Source organism: Ptychodera flava, chromosome 6 (assembly GCF_041260155.1).
Source record: "Ptychodera flava strain L36383 chromosome 6, AS_Pfla_20210202, whole genome shotgun sequence".
NCBI classification, from domain to species: Eukaryota; Metazoa; Hemichordata; class Enteropneusta; family Ptychoderidae; genus Ptychodera; species Ptychodera flava.
The window spans coordinates 14,806,552-14,822,484 of NC_091933.1; the positions used below are offsets into that span (position 1 = coordinate 14,806,552).

General features: G+C 36.4%; 2 protein-coding genes across 2 annotated transcripts in view; one reads left to right on the forward strand and one right to left on the reverse strand.

Moving 5' to 3' along the window:
* The window catches only part of LOC139134939 (GDP-fucose transporter 1-like), a 59,229-nt gene extending 50,232 nt beyond the window's left edge, over positions 1–8,997 (reverse strand). Inside the window, exons 1-3 of the mRNA XM_070702041.1 lie at positions 8,514–8,997; positions 5,086–5,146; positions 3,037–3,177 (exon numbers count right to left, since the gene is read on the reverse strand). Of these exons, the coding sequence (XP_070558142.1) occupies positions 3,037–3,177; positions 5,086–5,146; positions 8,514–8,683 (372 nt within the window). The 5' untranslated portion in view covers positions 8,684–8,997. The remainder of the gene's footprint in view (positions 1–3,036; positions 3,178–5,085; positions 5,147–8,513) is intronic.
* Positions 8,998–9,209: 212 nt separating this feature from the next.
* LOC139134944 (dolichol-phosphate mannosyltransferase subunit 3-like) lies at positions 9,210–15,798 on the forward strand. Its single transcript, XM_070702047.1, has 5 exons — positions 9,210–9,318; positions 9,825–9,958; positions 13,696–13,725; positions 14,023–14,100; positions 15,374–15,798. The coding sequence occupies exons 2-5, from the start codon at positions 9,836–9,838 to the stop codon at positions 15,425–15,427; spliced, it is 285 nt and encodes a 94-aa protein (XP_070558148.1). The 5' UTR covers positions 9,210–9,318; positions 9,825–9,835; the 3' UTR covers positions 15,428–15,798.
* The last annotated feature ends 135 nt before the right edge of the window (positions 15,799–15,933 follow it).

The window sequence follows — 15,933 nt, forward strand, 5'->3', positions numbered from 1 at the left end:
AAAGCAATTTGGAAAGTCGATAATACATGAGTGTTTGGTGTAAACTGATGTCGTGGGTCCTGACAAGAGCAACTACAGTGGTGCTGCAGTATCAATGACAGTGTAAGGAAATGAGTAAGACGAGTTTACGCCCGGCACTGTCACACTGACATGAGTAAAGTTGAAGTTTGGATGCAAGCTCCTTCAAAGGGCCACTAGCTGTAACTGTCGATGATTTTTTCACTATTTTTTGTTGTTAATGTCAGCTACAGTTTTTTGTTCTTCTCCCTAGAGCATGTTGAAACACCAACTGTTAAGCTTGTCAACATATATATGTGTAAAACGCACTGTTATTGTTTTGAAGTCTAGTCAGGACCAGAATTCACTTGTGGACAATAGCAATTCAGTCTGCACAGCATGTACAGGCTGAGCTGACAAGCTAAATACTGTGTGTCTCAACATGCTTTACGGAGTAGAACAAGAAACTGTAGCTGACATTCAAAACAAAAATAGTGTAAAAATCACCAAAAAATTAGAGCTACTGGCCTTTTACATGTAACATTTGATTCATGATTTTGATGTGAATAGTTTGAGTGAGCATAAACATAATCCAACTACAACTTTGTTACTTTCTATCTGACCCTCGGTTAAACATGGCCATAATGTAAAATGGCTGATATGAATGCAAAAATCTTATCTTGGTGGGGAGTGCTCTCAACAATTTGTTAACAAAAAATCCCATCTTTTGTCTGTAAGGACAGAGGGGGACACTTTTAGTGACAACTGTACGATACACACAGGGTGCACGAGTTCAGATGGTGAGACATAAAATGAGGGCTCTTCTGTTGGTATATGTATGTTATTCATATCTACCCAGTTCAAACCCTTTACAAGCATTAGACAGTGAGCATGTATGGAAACATTTGAACATTGATTATAGTGCATTGGTACTGTGGAATTGATGCTAACGTGGAGTGTTCAAACACTAAACAAGATAATTGGCAATACATCTACATTGTAATGAACCAGAAGCAAGTTTCAACTGTTTGCATGCACACTACAGGGAAGCAGTAAAAGAGATCTTGTTCAGCATCTGAACTCGTATGCATCTATCAGATATTCAAAGTCACCACTTTTTCTCCAACTTTCTTGGACGAAACTTTAAACCATTTTCTTCCAAATCCAGAATAAAAATCAGGGATGACCATGCACATTTTTGTACAATGAAAACAAATTACCTTAAATTTACTGTTATTTGAAATTCAAAATGGCTGCCATCCCTGTGCCAACTCTAGGGGGAAAAATGAAATTTTAGGTTTTCACAAAACAAGCGAGCAGAGTTACTAAGAATTACTCTATTAGCTTCAAAATGATCCCCCCACAAGTGGTAGACGAAAATACCACGATAAAAGTTCAAGAGTTGGAATATCATTGAATAGGCGAGTTCTACCCTAATAATGAAATAATGGTACACATCCAAAATTTAAAATGATGGTGCTGAGATAGGCTGCTACTTCATATATCAATTTATGCCAACAGTCATTCAGCATATCAATTTCTACGCACAGCAAAACCAATGGCTGCTGTGACTGCTTGTTGCTATGGATACCATCAGTATATCCATAGTAACAAATCTTCATACAGTACGCTGCAATGACTGTATCGGATTGATCAGGAGAGAGCTTTTCGAATCTGATCATAAAACTACATACACATATCATAAACTCACCTGGATAATAATGCACAGGCGCTAAGGCAAGCATTTATTTTGCAGTTTGTTGTGATAGTATCTTCTTATCTCCATTTTAATTCTCCCAGTCTATTCAACATTAAAAGTTTGCTCTTTGATATGAATATTTCAAAAATTCCTTCACACTCAATAAATGGAATACTTGCGGTCATTCAAAGCAGAACAAAGAAACGTGAAACTACAGGCACTGATAAACGAGGGCGCCATGTTGATGTGTTTTACTTCAATTAAAACATTAAATAACAGAAATTGAAGGGAATGTTATTGGTTTTGAGAGGTACCTCAGAATTTACAGTACATACAATAAAAAACAAAGAAATAATGTACGCAGTTTCTTACATTCGTAAATCGAACGTAAATTTTTCAATTCATTACAGCCTTCCAGAAAATTGAGCTTTTGCTGACCAATAGTAGGGGCTACAAATCTGCAAATGTGTCACTGCTTACAGACACAATGACAACAGGATAAGTTTTCGATGCCAGCTGTCACACTGGCAAAGACAAACATTTATAGATATGGCATGTCTCCCTATACCCAGAAGGGAAAATTTACCAGAGCATAAAATAAAAGCTTTCACTGGTTGTAATATGGTGTTTGGTCAACACGTATAATGACATTTCAATACTGATTCAGGACACTCATCTCCACTACCGTATAGGACAGTTTTTTTTCCTTGATACCTACTATACATGAAACTGTCAATAGATTGGTTACAATAGTGGAATAATGTTGTGTTGTACACCCATGAATTCCAATAAACACTTGCTGCCGGCTGTTAGTTGATTGCAAGCTGACACACTATTCCTCAGCAGGCCAAATTACAATTTTATTTCAAAAGGCACACACACTGACATAATATAATAAAGTGAGCAGTGCACAATCTCACTTGTGTATGTTAGTCTATTAGAATGGTCATTGAAATCGGCTTAAAGATGGAATTTCACAATTCAGATTACCTGACATATATTTTCAAAAATCACGGTGAGAGTATCTCAAAAATTTTACATTGCTTCACCATATATATAGCTTCAAAAGACTGCTACCACAGGAAACCAACCATGTAATTTATACTGACACATGTAACACAGAGACATACATACTATTGCTAGTACACATGTACATACATGCCGGGTTCATACCAGTATACATACACACACATATACAGTATTCACAGTCACAAGTACAGACAATTTCATGTCACAGGCTAGGCTGAGAATTCCATGTCACAGGCTAGGCTGACATCATTCTATCAGACAGACCTCTTCTTGACACACACCAACCACACCACACAGCAGTGGGTACATACCTCTCTTGAAACCTTGGGATCAAATCTCACTTTTGGAAAATTGGAAAACGCTTTAAACCAAGATCCTGAAATACCTAGGAGTACACACAACACCACTGTGACAAAACACTGGAACATTGTTACAAACAGCGGTGCATCTAGCTGTTGGAGAAGATTAAAAAAAAGTGTATGAATGAGAACATCACCTAAAGCAAGGCATCATACACTATTATGTAGTTTTGATTAGATGGTATATACATTCAGAGGCACACAAGACCTTGTAAGCATCTTTTCAAGGACAGATAAAGCATCACTATGTGAATTGGGAAAATACATACATACATGTTTTAAACTCAGACAAGACAAAATGAAAAAGACAAAGTAAACTATTTATGAACCTTTAATATGTTGACCTCATGTATAGATATTTATATTTATTATATATTATATATATATATTATATATATATATATAATATATATATATATATATATATATATATATATATATATATATATATATATATATATATATATATACTCTTTCATTGTTGTTTTTGCAAAACCTTCATTGTACTTTATGATCAAGATCCCAACAGGGATACGATTTCAATAAAGGCTTACTTTACTTTACTTTACACAAATCCATTCCATTCTATGGCAGTCTAGAACCTCTATGCAGTTTCAGTATGTCAACTCAAGTCGGCCATTTTGTTTCTGTTTTTTCATGTTTAGAGCTAAAACTAAGACATGCCTTTGCTGATTTGTTGAAACAAATCAAAGTGCATATGTGTAACAATGGGTCATGTCCTTGTAGCAAATTTGAAAGAAACTGGTCCAGGCATCTCTGAAGAAAGCTTGTGGAAGGATGAACACATGGATGGGCTCTCCTCCTTCATCCGTGGGGAGTAAAAATTTGATAAGGGAACAGATGTGAGTGTATTTAGATTTGTGTAAGTAGTAAATTTTTCCTGTCCCTTGAATTCATCATTGCTTCTGTGAGTCAAAGGAGAACTGCAGAACAATAACCAGAAAAACAAAGCATAAGGACCAATTTCATACTAACCCACCTCTTGTATCTAGGTTTTATGACGTTGAAAATTTAATCAGCCTTTAGAAAAGTTTCAATTGAAGGACATCATAGTTTAGGTAAGCTAATCTGCTTGACTACATGAAAACACATGTAATCTGACTATGTTAGTCGTATTACTGTCACCTTTTTAATATCCATGCGAACCATTTCCTTCACAATAACTAAATTTGTGGCCTTGTAGTTTGGCAGCATAAACAAAAGTTACGTACTGTACATGACAAACACACCAACCCTTGTTGTCAGCTTTTAGCACATACATCTGTAGGCCATAACTGTGGCAATGAAAGTCTCCGTAGTTATTTTTAACACAGAATCACATGTACATATAGCTCCTAGCTATTGTGAAAGCAAACTGGTGGGATACCTTTACTCTCACAGTAGGATTTGGTTGGATTAGGGACCATCTCAACTTGTTACATTAGCTGAAAAACTAAAATTGTATCTATTAAAAGAATGATCAACTTCTGTTATCACTTCCTGCCCAATCTGCAAAGGAGTGCCAAGGAAATTCCTATATAACAGCACTACATGTTTTAGCTCTTTGAGAAATGTGGCCAAAATGATTTGTTTGGAGAAAGTGGAAACAGTTTGTGTAGCTATCCCACTTTCACATTCATAAAAGGACAAAGAGCACGTCTCTTTTTTGTGTTATCTTTTCAAGTAAGAAACAACTGAACAAGTGAACTTTATGCAACTGTATGCGAAAACAAAACAAATTTACTGATTAGCCAACATCCATCACCTTGTTCATGGTCTGTGAAATGGTCATGTTCAGATCAAATTATTTGGGCTTTTTCACCTTAATGCAACAATTTGATGTGGTCCCTTAAACCAAATTGTTCACAATTTACATCTTGCACTTCAAAGCATAGGATTTCAGTATCACAATGACTTGGCTGGGCAACTTTGCAGAAAAAATTGTGGTAATAAAAAAAGCATACTTCTCAGTTACTGTATTATTAAAGGTCAATAACATACCTTTAAGTCTGGACTGCTCAATAAGTATTTATTGATAAAAACCATTGATATCGACACAATCCTAAAAAAGTGAGAGAAAAAAACAAGAGTATAAGCACTTGGAACATTAGGTTTAGTTTGCAAATGCAATGGAAAATGCGAAGTGTCCGACAATAAACTTGATTACTTCCTGTCATGGCATGTACCTGGTATTTCTAACATGGAACCATCCATTTGTATTAGCATTGTGACAATTAAATGCTCATACTTGCCACATGAACTACAAAATAAAAGCATTCTTAACTTTTTATTCAACTGACCCCTGTCTCCACTGCAAGTGTGTTTCACACTCACAGAGATTCTTTCAATCATAAAAACCCTATATTCATTCATGTTTTTTTTTTGTACATGTCTTGGTTGTTCCTCCGATTACATAACTTCATTCTTTTCATGAGTTGGTGCTTTGTAACAGTCTTCACAGGACACTTATAGCGCTCGTGTAAGATTGAAGAAACTCCCTTTTCCATGCATGTTGCTGTATAAAGGGCTAGTATAATTCATCAACCTTGATTGTCTAGAATCTTTTTGATTCAGTCCGACACTTCTGGTCTACTTCTGACCAACCCTGACCTGCAGCTCCTTTGAAAAATAATCTGTGGATACTTTGTTCTCACATAGCCTCCCACCATGCCATAGTGTTACATGTAGTTGATAGAGTACAGCAAGTTTTTCCGTGTGTGAAGAAGGAAGTTAAGTTGGTCCAAAAATTTGCATAAGATGATCACTTTTGGGATTTAATTTACAATCAGCTAAAGTCAAGATAGTTTTGCCTTGCTGTCTCTTGTCATCCTTCAACGTAACGCATGTTTCATCGGTACAGATATTTCCTATGGATAGTATCAACATTACATCTCTAGTAGAACTAATACAAAGTCACATTGGTTCAGTCCTTTGTAATAAAGTTTTCAATTGTCTTATATCATTTCTATCATTGTGTAAATGTATGATGAGACAGCAAACAGTCAGACAAATATCATTTTCATGCCTGTATTGTTATGTTTGCATGTAATGTTGAAATGGACAAATCAAGCTAACCAAAGAATTGTTAAAGGCACTGTTTGTGATCCCTGGGATCGCCTTTGTTCTAGCCTGTAAGAGGATTATGGAGGTGTGACAATCTTTTGTTTTGCACTGAAATTGTAATCTTGTGGGTAAATTTTCTGATGAGACAATCCGGGGCCAACTCAGGCCTTTAAGTTTGTGTGGCTAATGGGTGCTTTTTGTGACCATACATTTCAAAGTGTGTGTAGCTTGTGTACACTTTACTATGCAACGTGTAGAATAAATCGCATACATAAGTCTTAATGTAACCACACAAATTTCCCTTATAGCTTGGCTTCAGCTCATGTGATCCCACCCAAGGGCATGCCATAGTTTGGGTATTCACATATGTACCACAGTATGACCCCACCTTTCACCTCATGTTTTGTTAATAAAATTTAGCCTTTTGAACCCTGATTTTAATCCTTCTAGTGCAACTTTTGACCCAAATTAAAAGGGAAGTTCACAAAGGCTGATTTTTACATATGAGCTAGTTTTTTGGTCGCTTTTTCTGGAAAAGCAGTTTTTGCCATTTATAACTCGTACAATTTTTCACAAAAATGGATAAAGATAGTGGCAGAAGTTGCATTTTAGGACTTCATCAACTCATTGTATTTTGAATCACAGGAAAAAAGCACCAAACTTGGTGCTTTCATCACGTGATATGGCAGGGACCATCTTCTGATGGGTATGGCATTTTCATTCACCTTCACACCAGGCTGTGCTTATTTGCATTGTTATTGTTATACGCGCAACCCGGTGTGCAGACTTAGTGGTTTGTAGTTTGGATTGTCAAGGCATGGAGCTACCAAAAGAGTCGGCAGCTCCATGGTCAAGGGTACCTAATTTGGGACGGAGTAGTGACCACCCCTCTACCCCTTCCCCAATATAGTGTAAAATTAATCAAGATGTAGGTATCTTGCGGAGGTCTTGCTAGTGAAATTTGCTTTTATTTACTATGTTTAGTCATCTTCGTTTATCCACCTCTTTCAGATCTTTCCTGCATTAGCTCTTAGTTGTACGTGTGTGATGTGGGGGAGGGGGGGGGTAGGCACAATCATGCTAGACAAGAAAAACTGCAAAACAACAATTTGACTCCATGAGGCTTGACAAACTTGACAAGGTCTTTGTCAATTTCAGGTACATGTATTACACTAATGAAGTGGGAAGGGCCTCAGGTACTCGGGTGGTTCATTCTGCTTTACGCAAAAAAGCCTAGGCTTCTGCTACGTTATGCTATGTGGATCTACACTGAACACTCCAAACGCCTGTGGGAATGGCAACCTGTCATTGATTCATTCTTGATCCCGGACATTTTCTCCTCGTCTGTGGATCAACACATGCATGTGCCGTAGCCCTGCGTACGATGCTGTGTGTTTCCAGCGTTATACGGCTTACCACCACCACAGCATCGTACGCAGGACTAGCATCACAGTCGTTTGGAGAGCTATTCAGCGCTGGGACTATTCGCCCCATAGACGAGTGTGCAGAAGCGAGGAGGGGGTCCAGACACTTCGCACCAAAACCAGTTCGCCCCACACAACTTCGTCCCAAAACCATTTCGCACCAAAACCACCTCGTCCCAAGTACTACCTCGTCCTACGCCACTTCGCCCCAAGTACCACCTCGTACTAAAACCACTTCGCCCAAAGTATAGTACCGTCAACTCGTCCTAAAACAACGATGTCACGACGTATCATAACGTTGTTTTTACCTGCAACTTGGAACCATGAATGTGTCTTGACATTTTGGCTACACGAACAATTTATAGCATGAAACCATAAACCATAACACATGCATGAAACCATAACACATGCAAACTACTCAGTGCTACAACTCAGGTGCCGTGCGCGGAATTGCACGATGTCATTTTCTCGAAATGTGTACAATTTCAAGATTTCAGTCCTGGGATGATAGAAAGGTGATGAAAACTTCAATGGTCGTGGTTGGTTGTTTTCAGCCTTACCGGTTGGCGGTAAGTTTAGGGCAAAATGGCATTGTTTTGGGGGCGAAATGGTGTGGGGCAACGTGACTTTCGGGGCGAAGTGGTTTGGTACGAGGTTGTTTTGGTGCGAAGTGGTTTTGGTGCGAAATGGCATGGGACGAGATGGTATGGTGCGAAGTGGTTTTGGTGCGAAGTGTCTGGGAACCGCGAGAAATACCCCGCTTCTGCACACTCGTCTATGGGGCGAATAGTCCCAGCGCTGAATAGCTCTCCAAACGACTGTGGCTAGCATGCATTCAGTACCATCTCCATGGAGTCCAGGAACTTAAAAAGTTCACATTTCCACAATATTGCACGAGACTACGTGACATAATGGAGAACCACACTCGCACGTTGTACTTACCAGTATAGAGACACAATTGCTGCTATCTTCACGTACTGCGTGAAAAGCGTTCCATACTTCCCGGCTTCCATTTTATTGTTGTAGTCGTTGTAGTTCTGGCTGTGGTGCGACCGCGAGTGAGGTTGCCGACTGTGTGAACGCATCTCCTTTCTGTTGTTAATATTTATCATAAGAAATTGATATATGGGTATTTTCTATTGAAATATTGCACAGCCTGTAGTAATCCTCTTACGGTTTTATTTTATGTACAGATGTTACACACCATGCTCCAGTTTGCAGTTCAGTAGAATCGCATGTTGACGACAGGATACGCCTGCTCGATGCTACGTGTTATGTTTTTACACTGGGAGGCGCCGGCGTTACACTCACGCGTGAATCACATCTTGTTAAACGACGTTCTATTGGTTAGAAGTTGATACTCAATAACTTGTACACCAATACACGATAGGGTGTTATGTGGTGTGTGAAAGAGGAAAATTTAGCATACTCATTTACGTTACATGAATCTGAAGACCGGTTCGCGGCGTGTTTTCTGATAAGAGGCTGAACTTGGATCGTGAATTCAAGCTATAGAATTTTATAACTTATGAAAGAAATGTCTCCTAACAATCAATTTTGTACTATTTGGTTGTCAGTTGTGAATCCCTGAGACAGTGTTTTACGACAAACCGTCTCTTACGACATTACAACCGTGATCCTTCCCAAGGTCAAAGGTTGGGCGGATCGATTAGTAACAGCTGACACGTTACGTTACCACAGCTGTAGCCTTTCTGCTCTCTTTTCCAACAAATATATACGGGGAAAGGTAGGCATCAGTGTGACTTATTTATGGCATTAGACTTATTCTTTCAAGACGAAAAAGTGTGATTGTGCGATGCAAAAATCCGAGTAATAAGTGAATGCTGCATCCTTTACGTCAATGATTCTACATTGAACAATGTCTAAACTACTACAGTACTCACCATGGATGTCTATGTTTTACATCCATATACTCACCAACTCGATTGAGAAATGTACGAGCTTCACCCTGAAGAGAGGGGATGTTATGAGGAGCGGGTGCTGTGGTGGCGCTCTTGTACCACCCTGAAAACACTTGAGAGCACAATCAACAACAACATCATTAAAGAAATTGTCAAAACATGCTGTTGCTTTTCTGATAATATAATGGTACATGTACAAATTTTTATAGGGCATCGTTACAGTACTTGTTTTTGACGTAATATCTTCAATTCCCTGTCTATGGCATACTCAAACTTGGCTATTGTATCACTTTTATATATGTGACAAACCATTATTTATTTCTTCTTTTAGCAAAACAAATCATGGCCACAAAGTTGGTCCAGTGGCTGGTAGTCGTCAGTTTATTTTTCACTGTCTGGGCATCAATAGTGTTTGAAATGACACCAGTCAACCTCAGTACCAACATCAGACAAGTAATATTGCCCGTAAGTAACACTGTGATACTACAAAGCAGAACTTTTGCTCAAAATCACGTTTAGGCAAGGCGATGGTAGAGATGAATTTTTACTGCCAAAAATTTGAAAAAGAGCAATAATTCAATTTCGACATTATGTATTTCAAGCAACTTCATTTTTAGCTCACATTTGGTATACCAATGTGAGGTTATCATATAAGCTGAATCAGTTCATTTGCACCATTTGCATGTCTGTATGTATGTATGTATGTATGTATGTATGTATGTATGTATGTATGTATGTATGTATGTATGAATGTCCATCCACTTCAAAAACTCCTAAACCGCAGCAACTACTGTCTTAGTATTTGGTGTACAGGTGCACCTAGGAGTGGAGATGTGAATTTGTTGAAATGAACTTGTCAGTGTCAAAAATATGCAAATGAGGAGAAAAAAGGGAAAACCCTGCAAATTGCTTAAACTCTGTAACTGTTGGTCAGATAGGGTTGAAACTTGGCATGCAGGTTCCTTTAGGTATTCTCAATTAGGTGTTTAAAATTGAGATGAAATTTGCATGGGGTAATTTTTTCAGTTTTTAGTCAAAAAATCTTTTCCTCTGCAATCACTCATCTGACTGCTTTGTTCCTCAGGATGACCTCAGTCAAGTTTATACAAATTGAATTGAAATTTTCATATTTGTAATTTTGGGTCAATTTTCCGAATTTTTCATCAAAATTTTTTTTATCCAAAAACTACTAATCTGATAGCTTTGATATTTGGTATACAGGTTCCTAAGGTTAATCAAAATCAGTTTTGTGAATATCATGAAGGTATCTAGAATTTTGTATTTTTGCTGAATTTTTTGGTTATTTTTCTCATTTTAAGTAAAAATTCTTCTTCTCTGAAACGGCCAGCCCAATTGCTCTCAAATTTGGGTTAGATGTCTGCAAGGGTGTTACCCTTCTAATTTCTTGAAATTACGACAGTAGTGGAAATATTACTTTTTTTTGGCAATTTTTGTCATTTTTTGGTCATAAAATCTTAAAAAATATTTTCTTTTTAAAACCCCTGGACAGACAGCTTTTATATTTGGTGTACAGATGTCCAGGGATGACAATAGTTAGATATGTTGAAGTTGTTCTGAAATATACAAATTTGTATTTTTAAGACAATTTTGTCATTTTTTGTCAAGAAATATTGTTCTCAAAATTACTTGTCTGATAGCTTTGTAATTTGGTACAAAAGTCCCGAGGGATGTTATTAGATAAAATTTCTGCTCAAAGTGTGGGAAACCCTACATTTTTATATTTTAGGTAATTTTCTCAGTTTGTGACCTTAAATGACCTACACCAACCCAGGATATGTTGTGAGACAGTTTCGAAGGCTGTGAACATAATTTTGTCATATTTGGTATCACTTTGTAGTAAAATTTGATCCAAGTTTTACAACTTTTCCACGTGAGACACACAAGGACTGATTGGAAATTTGGATCCAGGATAATTCCAGATGTCGTAATCACCCCCACAGTGGAAGGCATTTCACTATCTGTAATTAATTTAAGGTAGAGACACACGTTAGATGGTACTTATTTTAAACTCACTTTTTCTCAATAAATTTCACTTTTAGACCCCACACATTATATATTTACTGTTAGCCCTATATCTCAACATTATGAAAAATATGTTTATTTTCCAAAATCACAGTGTTTGTGACCATTTCTCTCAAAAATATGCGTTTTTGAGTTTTTTTACCTAAAAAAAATTAGGTGTTACAGGACTATGGCGACTTGAGATCTTTTAACTGAAATCAACAATTGAGTACTCTGGGGAAAAAACGTGTCCCAGATTTTCGGTAAAATTGATAGAACAAGAGAAATTCTTGCTGAAGTGAACGAAACCCGGTAATTTATTCAAAAACCCAGAGTTGTTACTTTCACACCTTATTGTGCTGAAACAAAAGGGAATAGAAGAAATCTGGGACACCGTTTTTTCCCCAGAGTACGCAATTGTTGATTTCAGTTAAAAGATCTCAAGTCGCCATAGTCCTGTAACACCTAATTTTTTTTAGGTAAAAAAACTCAAAAACGCATATTTTTGAGAGAAATGGTCACAAACACTGTGATTTTGGAAAATAAATATATTTTTCATAATGTTGAGATATAGGGCTAACAGAAAATATATAATGTGTGGGGTCTAAAAGTGAAATTTATTGAGAAAAAGTGAGTTTAAAATAAGTATCATCTAACGTGTGTCTCTACCTTAAGTGCTGTTTACATTCGAATGATAGCATTCATAGTATTAGTTAAAAAATCCCCAAGGTTGTAAATACATTTCCTGCCATTTGGCCTTATGTAAATATGGTCAACCAAGGGGTGAAACATTTAATATTCAGGAGTCGGTAAGGTCTAGAAAATTGATGAGGTAGCATTACATTTTACCAGATCCCTTGTACATTTTTTCCAACTCTTTATTTTTTCCCCACTCTTCCAACCTTTTCTTTTTGTCAAGCCTTCTCTGGCTAATTTTTTTGTTGACATTTGCTTATGTACGTAGGATCTGCTTGTCCCATTGCTATAGAAGTTGATATGCATGTTCCTAAAGATGACCTCCAGTACCTAAGTTGCAGACCTTATTTGTTTTTGTGATTCTTGTTTTTATGGTTTAAATATTTCTTGAATGGACCAATTCAAACCGAAAGTGAGCACACTGTCCTTGATGGTATTTTTCTAAATTCAAAGAATTTTAGATGTATTCAGATTGATAACCACCTCGCACAAATTATCTTCATTTAAATTGAAACTGAATAATGATATTGATTACATGTAAATGTTTGTGACTGAAACACAAACATGAAGACGGCTAATGTTAACCGATGAAATGGCGAAATGAAGAAATAAAGAAACTGAAAAATAGAGAAATTAAAATAAAACATGCTTGATATGATGTCAATAACCAATGTTGTCACTTCCTTTGTAAGTGTATTTTACGTTTCGCTGTTTTGTGTATAGAACTGATTAGCCATGGCGAGACACAGCTGTAATCTGCGTGTTTGTGCAGTCTCTTCTCCAGAGTGGAGAGACTGCGTATAACACTATGATCCTTTAATGTTCGGCATCCATCATGGAGGGACCACCACAAGACTTGGGACCAATGAGTAAAGCCATGTGGGAGCAAATTTTAATAGCCATATATGGAGGCACTGTAGCAAGGGGATAATGGGGAGAGTGAGAGGAGCATGTAATTTACAACAAATCAACCGTGTTTTGCTATTGGTCGGGTTTATATATATATATATATATATATATATAATATATATATATATATATATATATATATATATATATATATATATATATATATATATATAATATATATATATATATATATATATGTGTGTGTGTGTGTGTGTGTGTGTGTGTGTGTGTGTTTTTATATATATATATATTATATATATATATATATATATATATATATATATATATATATATATATATATATATATATATATATATATATATATATATATATATATATGTATATTTCAGTTTCTTTATTTCTTCATCAATGTACTAATTTCTCTAATTTTCAAATTCTTTATTTCTTCATTTCACTATTTCACCGTTTCACAATTTCATACATTAACATTAGACCATGAAGACCCCTTTTGAATACCAGTGTGATTTCATAAAATTTTCAGATTGTCCTGTCGAATAAAATATGTGAATGACTGTCCATCGAATCAATAATATTTTTCTGATCTTCCCAACAGCTTCCAATTTTTGTGGTCATAGTATTGGGGGTAAGATTGTTTATTTTTCTTTCCTTTCAAGATATGTTGCATTAATATGTTCATAGGAGACCATACTCATAGAAAAACAATATTCAGTAATGGACTCCAAAAGTTAGTGGCATTTTTATTTAAAACACTCAAAGCCCTCATCTCATACTTCCTGAATGAATTGATAATCTCAATTTCTCATACTTGATTGAATACATGGTGTTTTTGCTTCAAATTTACCTAATACTAGCTTCTTTGGGCAATATCGCCATACATATTTACAACATGTTGATAGTTGTTCAAATCATTCTCCTTCAGTGTTATGCATTGGCAGTTATTGGATACAGAACAGCAACATTTAATGACTGCATTGAAGCTGCAGAAGAACTTAAAAAGGTAAACGGCTTATTATGTATGTAAATAAGTGGCACCAGTTTTCATCAAATGTTGGCTGTGCAAATGGCATGCATGTTAAGTTTAAAGAGCCAATGCAATAGATTTCTTCTCATTTTTATGTGCACTGGAAAAATGTATAGTGGTATTTTGATCAAAGAATTCACATGGCTGGCAAAATCTGCAATATATTGATGACAGTTGACTTCAGATTGCCAACTTTTGCCACCAAACCTGGCACCAGGTAAGACACAGCTGGCAGTAGTGGACTGCACAACAGGAAGCAATGGGACCTATTCATGATTCTCATTCAAAGTAGAGGTAGCAGACCATGCACATATACTGGAATGGTTCTCCTCGAAACAAACATAGACATTGTCTATGCAACAAGCAAAAAGTGTGATAAAACAGAGACCCTGTCTTGTCATCTCCATTGGGAAATACTTAAAATCAGTCAATTTTCAGAAAAGCAAAAATGTATGTTCCTCCATTTTTGGAGCAATCTAATTATGTGTTAATAACTGTAAAAAAGAAAACATTTCCTCAGTAAAAGAATGTGCAAATTATATATTGTTATGTAAATTTTACAGCCCCCTCTGTTTTTTTCCAAACTGTGGAGAACACTCATGTAATGGAATATGCAGAGTTATTCGTGTGGCTGGCGTCCTTGGGTACTCATATGCACAAATGCACGATGCCAAAGCATCTCGTATACAGCTACAGGCCCATCACTTCCCAATCTGCTAGTCAGTAAAAAGTGGTGTTGAGCCAAAACCTATTCATATTTCCTCCTGCTTTGCATGGTATGTTGTAGCAGGGCTCAGTCAGTAAAGTCATGTGTTTACGGTATCTATGTTTTGACGCACCTTCAAATGTTAGTCTTTGTTACAATGCAACGAATTGGACACGTTATGCCTCACTGGTTTTAATCGACTTGACCTAATGGGGACATTAATTTTCAGGATAAAGCTCAAAGGGAGGCAGTTGTGGGATCTGCGCATGTGCAACTTTCTTGTTTACAAACAATGTATTTCATGCACTATATATAGATGCATCATGTCAACATAGCTGCAACATTTAAATTTTACGATGTACATTAAGACAAACATGTTTTAACTTTCATCAATCGCCAACGTAGCTTGGATACAGTGTTTATATCGGACGTAGGGGTTTCCAGCGACCTTTGACGCAGTTCCAATGACTGCCTCCCTTTAAATACGTTGTAAGATGTTTACAGTCTTTACCCTACTATATATTGCTTTTTAATGTTTTTCAGGAAATTGAGATGGCAAGAGAAGACTTGAAGAAAAAAGGACTGAAAATTTCATGAAGTAAAATTTGAGAGGCTTAAAAACCAGATTTTTTATATACTTTTAAAAGCAATCTACCACTTATTTACTCAAAGAATGAAAAGTGAACTCTATCTTTTCCTGAAAATGAAGCTATGAATGACAAGTACAAAGTACTGAAATCTGAGTCAGGCAAAATATTCCAAACGTGAAATTGCAAGAGAAACATTGTTAGAATAATTTCACTAAGATGAATTCAAAATTCTGTGTAATGTTAGCAACTGTATCAAAACCAAGGAAGTATCTTTTATATTTTTGCATTTTTCACAAGAACTCCCAGTTCCCAGATAAGAAATGTATTTGAAATTTTCAGTTTGTGTCAGTCGCCTGAATAAATCTGAAACAAAAATGATTTTGAATTCGTTGGTGATGACTGACGTGCATGCAATGTTGTTTTTATGGAATTTTGGGGCCAAGTGGAGGGTGTAATTCCCTTTTTTGAGTTTCTCTGTGAGACATGGTCTAACAATAATGAGAAAATTATTAG